Source organism: Myotis lucifugus, unplaced genomic scaffold (genome assembly GCF_000147115.1).
Source record: "Myotis lucifugus unplaced genomic scaffold, Myoluc2.0 scaffold_0, whole genome shotgun sequence".
Taxonomy (NCBI): Eukaryota; Metazoa; Chordata; class Mammalia; order Chiroptera; family Vespertilionidae; genus Myotis; species Myotis lucifugus.
Window position 1 is genome coordinate 40,372,472 of NW_005871048.1, and position 6,324 is coordinate 40,378,795.

Consider the following 6,324-nt stretch of genomic DNA (forward strand, 5'->3'; position numbering starts at 1 on the left):
CATCCCAGTTCTCTATTCGCCCCATAAGATGCTGAGAGGAGAGAGAATGGCAACACCCAGACCACAAACCAGACACTCGGCCAGGAATGCGCCCTCGCTGGTCACGGACCAGGCAGAGACCTAGTGTCTGAGTTCAGGGGCCACTCGGGGCTTCCTGTCATGTTGCCCCTGCAATCCCCACACAAAGACAGAAAGAGCACTGTGGGCTTGCCCTGAGGCAAGAGAGCTGGTGGGTGTAACTGGTCAGGGACTGGAAGGCAGCTCTGTCTGAGGGCGGTGGCAGCAGCGATATACAGGCTTACACAGCCTGCCGGGCAGCCCTAAGACCTCTCCCACTCAGGGGATGTGCCAGGCGTCCCCTCCTCCTTGTACAGGTATCGGCTACTCAGTTCCCAGGACAGTCCTCTGAGCCCAGAACACCAGCCACCTGGCTACCCTTGTAAATGTGACTCCCTGGGGCTAGGTGTGGCGAGGGCCTTGACTGCACTCCCCAAGCAAACTCTGTGACTCTCCTGACTAGTTCAGGACCCCTCTTTGGTGTCAGAGAATAATGATCGGTGAAGCTCTGCAAGGGCAGAGCCATATCTGCTGTCTGTTGGTTTGGTTTTTCACTGTCATATGCCCCTTGGCCCCGGTCCTGACCCAGAGTAGATGCTCAGTCAACAAATACTGACGGAATGAACACATTCCCATTTGCTGACCCCCAACTGTTGCAGGCCAGCCCCCCATCTTGAGCTCCCGAAGCAGTTAGCGCTGACGCACTGTCCTCAGAAGCACCAGTTACCTCTACGGTTAGCGCTTTTTCACTGTCTTAGAACAGGGACAGTTTCTGGAGCTACAAACTCCCCCGGGCCACGTCCTTGCATATGGGACTCCTGGTGTCACCCAGAAAAATTGGCTGTCCTACCCTCCCGGCTTTCACACGGACATCCTTTCCTAACATCTTTTTCCAATTTGGGCATCCCTTCATGCCAAACCCCAGCCCAGGAACATCAAGCCGCAGGGTGGGTGAGAGTGAGGAGGGAAAGGGGTGAGGGAGGCGGGCATGCAGGCCTCTGAGTGTCACTACTGGTAGGCGTGCTGCTGGTGATGTTCAACCATGTCCCCGTCACTCAACTTCCTGCCCAGAGCCCATGGCCCCCAGCTCGGAGTCCAGTATTTCATGAAATGAATATAAAGCTAGTTTCTGTGAACAGAACTATGTTTTTCCATCACATCCTATGATCGAACATGAAAATGAATTCTCATAGGAAAAGATTTTGTTCCCAAGATAGAATACAAATCACAATAATGTACCATGGCCTATGTGAATCACATTCTTGGAAAACTAGATATTTCTGATAAAAATAGTACCAAAACTTTAAAGAACGGCTAACTCCTGTCTTGTTTGGGTAAGCCTCCCTTTGTAGCCTAAGGAAAATCTTTTCTTTTAAAACCTGATGATTTTAACTGTCTCTTCCACAGTCTGTGAGTCTGTTCTGGTTGTTTGTTACATAGTCCGGATTCATGGAAATTAAGGGCAACAGTGTGTGTTTTTTATAAAAGAGATGAGCTTGTCTTGGCTATAACGATTGTTTCCACGATCCATGATTTCCCAGGTGTTGGCATGGCAGCTCCGTTCTGTCTAACTCCACAGAACTCTTGTGAGGTGCCGAGAGAAGTCCCGGGTTCTGCCGGCACTGCGCCCAGGCAGCTCGTGCCCAGCACTGATCCCAACCTGGGCGGACACATCAAGCCTAAACTTTCCCACAAGAGCATCAGCAGCCAAGAGTCCCTGCGACCCAATGATAACTTAAGTATCTAATGACATCATTGTCCTATCCTACTTATTTTGTATGGTTTAGACACCTATCCAATATCCCAACAGAACATATTCTTTATTTTTTATTCCATTTATTCGTTTGTTTATTGCAGCCATTAAGATACCCAGAGTCCTCGGGGACACCTGATGGGATATGCAAATGTACCCTGGGAACTGAGAAGGGCCCTGGGAAAGCCACAGTTTTCTCTTCCCTGCCTCCCTCCCACCCCCACTCTCACTGCTGTGGATAAACAGTTGAGATTCCTGCTGGTAGGCATGCTGCTGGTGAACTGTAGACGGGGGATCCCTCGCTGTATCAGAAGGTAATTTCTCCACCCCAGCCTCATTTTTACCAATTTGAGACATTTCACCTCCCACCCCGCTTCAATGGTGTCTGTCAGGCTGCTGGGGCTGCTCTGCTGTCTGCCTCCTGAAGGTTGCAGCCTAGAACACTTCATTTGTCAGCAACAGTGACTTCAGGCTACTCCCTCAGCATTAGTCTCTATCGAGGGAGGGAGAATATCTCCTCATAGGGGGGAGGAGAGAAGCCAGCAGAGTCCTCACCTCCCCGCTGCGTCTCTTCTAGCAGCTCAGCATCAGGGCTGGACCTGAAATGTGAGCGGAAAACACAGATGCGTTACAGCCCACAGCACCGCTCCCAGAACCAACGCCACCTGCCTGGCAACAGGCCACACAGAGATTGCATTCGCCCACCACCTTCCTTATAGAGCAAACAGAGCCATCGACTATGGCTGTGACTGCGGGAAGGGGAGGATCCCCACCACAGACACCGTACCTGTCATCTCCACCATCCACGAAGGCAGGGTAGTCCTGGTCGTCAACAAAGGCAGAGTTCTCCGAAGGGTAGATGGTGCAGTACTGAGGAGGGCTTGGCGTGGCAGCGGCCACCACTCCAGGTGGTGTGAGGCAGCAAGGGTTCATCACTGGCTGCAGGTACGCGGTGTTCATCCCAATGGGCTCTTGAGAGCCATAAGGGGGAGGGATATACTGCACCACAGTAGCCCCATGGAAGGTGATGGGCTGGTTGATACCAGTGAAAACAAATGACTGTCCTCCTGCCGTCTGCTCCGTGTCAAGGACCCTTTCCTCACTCTCGTTGCACAACTGGCAGGAGAGCATTTGGAACTTGCACACAGCAATCAGGATGAACGTCACCCCGACCGACAGCAGGATGGGCCCGAGGAGCTGGGTCCATTCCAAGTGGGAGATCCCTTGGTATTTGATCCAGCCCATGATGGTGAACGTGATCCCCACCAGTCCTAGGAAGACGCCTGAGAAGAGTAAGGTGGCCCCTGCCTTGTCATCGTCGGACACCTGGATGTCCGCGGTACTGGGTGTGTAAGGAGTGACGGAAAACACGTTGACAGGGAAGTCCTCCAAGGGCCTGCTGCCCTGCTCCATCGTCCTCACACAATCACCCGTTCCTTAGAAGGGAAAGGGAGTGTGAGAGCTCCTAAGAGCAGAGCAAGCGATCACAGGTTCAGATTAGTTATGGGAGAACTTTGGGCCCCTGTGGTTAACAGAGTAGAACAGGCAGAGGCCTGAACTTTGTGTAGAAGAATAAAGTTCTGAGAAATGAAGCCTGAAGTTTTCTCATAATTGTCAATAATTGAAGGTCTCCGTTTTGCAATTCAAGCTGTCTCTCATTCACATTCATTCATTCGCTCATTCTCAGCGTGTCTATTGAGCTGCCTTATATGCCAGGAGGTGCTTTTCTAGACACTTAGGCACTGTTCCAAGGCCCTGTTGTGTCTTACCAAAACCAGGATTGTAGAAATGGCAGCGGGACCTCCAGGGTCCCTTGATGTATCAACCCCAATTTTCCTGCTGGTCAGCTCATTAGAAATAGGCAGACTTGCCCTAGCTGGTTTGGCTCAGTGCATAGAGCATTAGCCTGCCGATGGAAGGGTCCCAGTTCAATTCCAGTTAAAGGGCACATACCTCGGTTGCAGGCTCCTCCCCAGACCTAGCCCTGGTCAGGGCGCACGCAGGAGGCAACCAATCAATGTGTTTCTCTCACATCGATATTTCTCTCCGTCTTTCCCTCTCTCTTTCCCTCTCTCTAACAATCAATGGAAAATATATCTGGGTGAAGATTAAAGAAATAAGCAGACTTGACCATGTGTGCACTCCTCCCCACTTCCCATGTGCCTTTTGCTTTCAGCATTTGGGGACTGATTCCAACTGCAGCAGAGGAGGGGTGCCACAGGAAACCTTCCCATGCCCCGCATCATTGGTGGAGGCTGAATGAGCATCAGGCATGACCTAGCGTCTGGGGACACATGCTTCAGACCCTCCCTCCATGATGGCAGCACAGTCCCTGGCCTCGGGGTGAAGTAAACAGCTGCATTGTCAAGCCTGCTGTGTTTTGCAATCAAACCCAAGCTCATCTAGAGAAGAAAGCCCCATCTTCAGCGACAGTACCTGTCATTCATAACTATAGAACCTCTTCAAAGCAACCCCATGAATTTCCTCCTCCTCAGAATAGTAACTGTGGCCCTCATTCTTTCCCCGACAGAGCTTATGCAAGCAGATGTCTCTCTTCAGTGGTTAAATATTATATCAGCTCCTTTTTTTGCAACATTGAGCAGAAGGAAAAGAGTTGCTCTCTTGCCCTAAGTCAAGGCTTCCCAAACTTCCCTGGTGATAAAAATCCACTTTTTAAAAAAGTAAAATCTGAGCTCCCAACTCAGAAAAACAGAACCAAAATTTCCAGGGGAGAATAGTGCCCCGGGTGGCTCTTGTCATCAGGAATCGTTGGAAACCCGACTCCAAGTTAATCCCGAGTGCTCCTGGGAGACCAGGGAACTTTTCTGTCCACTAAAATGCCTCTTCCTACTACAGGACAAAGCCTGCAGTCTCCAACTTCACTGCCAACCAGATGGGAAACCAAGCAGATGACCCCCTCAAGTATCTTCCCAGATATGTCTTTGAGCAGCAAGGATGGAGTGTGTTGCAACTGGAGTGGTCTCCCCCATTTCAGTCTATTGCTTAAGCAAGTCACTAAGCCAAGCCAGACACTAAAGGAAGGAAATTAGGTTCTTCCTTTCTGGGAAGAATGTCAGTGTCACCGTGCAGAAGAACATGTGGGACAGGAGATATCACTGCCGTTCTCTGGAAATACAATCTTGCCCAGAGGAGTGTTGTTGACTTGTCACTGTTTAGTCTGTGATACTGTTTGAATTTTTGTCCATGTGGACATCCAAGGGTGTCCCAAGACTTTAGATCAACCGTGTTGTGTCCTCACTCACTCATTCTTATTTACTGGCAAGTTCCTGATGGTGGGGCAACACTCTGTCACAGCCATCAAGAATGTCACGTTCTGAATTTTCCTGAGTTTCTTGTATATTTTCACTGTTTCTCAGACCTACATATCAAACCGCCTGCTTTTAACCACCAGTCCACATTCCTAGTTAAAAATTGTAATTTTGAAATGATGACAGTTCAAAGAGATGAATGAAAAGTGACACTAAAATGACAAAAACAGAGTTTTCAGAGCTTATCAGACAACTCCTGGGAAATGAAACCAGCACAGTCCTGTATTTGTTAGCAAAACAGTTGATTAAATATGTCATGGTAGGAAGTAAATTGCTTTGTGGAGGTCGTGTGTGTGTGCTCAGACCATGATCCTACGGTATAACCTATTTCACAGCAGTGTAGGCCATAGCCACTTGATTTGACCACACATGAAATACCACCAGGTCTCCCATAACAAAAAAAGTGCCAAATATTTCAACGACTCAAAGCACAGAAAAGGCAAAATAAAATAAAACAAAACCATGAGCTTGGATAACATGGAAAAACAGTGATCTGCTGGTTCTGTTTTCAAATATGTGGCTCAAAACCCTTCAAGATTTCCAGAATTCAAAAAGAATTTCTTCCCAAACATTTGAATAGAAATGACACTGCTTGGCTTCCCTTATCCCTCGCACACTGTGGGAGGGGGAGGCTCAGAGAGGCGGCTGGGGAAAAAGAACAAAGCAGCAGGAAGGGGGCTGGGTGCTCTGCTCTGCACAGCAGAACCCTGTCACTGGCCACCATCGTTTGCAATGGGGAGAAAATCAACAAAAGCAGAAGTGGTCAGGAGGGTATGATCCATCAAGGAAGCTGGTCCTTGGATTCAACTCTGAATCCAGTTACTGTGAGAGGAAAATATCAGAACGCACAGCTCCTGGCTCTGCTTGGGAATCCAGGATACGGTACTCAGTCCTGGGGCCCCACACTGAGTCCTCCTCCCTGTCATGGCTGGTCATCGGGGCTAAAGCAGCAAAGCGGGCAGCTGTCACGGAGAGGGTCCAAAAGCCATGCCTGACCAGCTCTGTGCCTGCAGCGTGCTGAGGGTACAGGCTTATGGGGAACATGAGCAAAGCCCCATGTGCTGAGCGGCCGCCCTCCAGCACTTGTGGTGAGAGAATGGCTGCATCTGGGAAAGGCCCTGATGGAACAGATGGGGCACCTCGGCCCTGAGAGATGAACCTGCACTTCAGTGAATGTCCCATCTG

The 6,324-nt window shown here is 49.8% G+C and overlaps 1 protein-coding gene across 1 annotated transcript; it reads right to left on the reverse strand.

Moving 5' to 3' along the window:
- Window positions 1-2,106: 2,106 nt before the first annotated feature.
- TMEM174 (transmembrane protein 174) lies at window positions 2,107-3,223 on the reverse strand. The gene is made up of 2 exons (XM_006081337.3): window positions 2,598-3,223; window positions 2,107-2,409 (listed from the first exon to the last, which is right to left on the reverse strand). Exons 1-2 carry the CDS (start codon window positions 3,221-3,223, stop codon window positions 2,304-2,306), a joined length of 732 nt encoding a protein of 243 aa, XP_006081399.1. The 3' UTR covers window positions 2,107-2,303.
- Window positions 3,224-6,324: the final 3,101 nt, after the last annotated feature.

What these genes read in the sequence shown, in the direction of transcription:
- TMEM174 (XM_006081337.3), bottom strand. Translation starts at nt 3,223, where the DNA reads ATGGAGCAGGGCAGCAGGCCCTTGGAGGACTTCCCTGTCAACGTGTTT. An exon ending in GTGGATGGTGGAGATGACAG is followed by an intron (nt 2,410 to 2,597) that starts GTACGGTGTCTG and finishes CTCACATTTCAG; the next exon opens with GTCCAGCCCTGATGCTGAGC.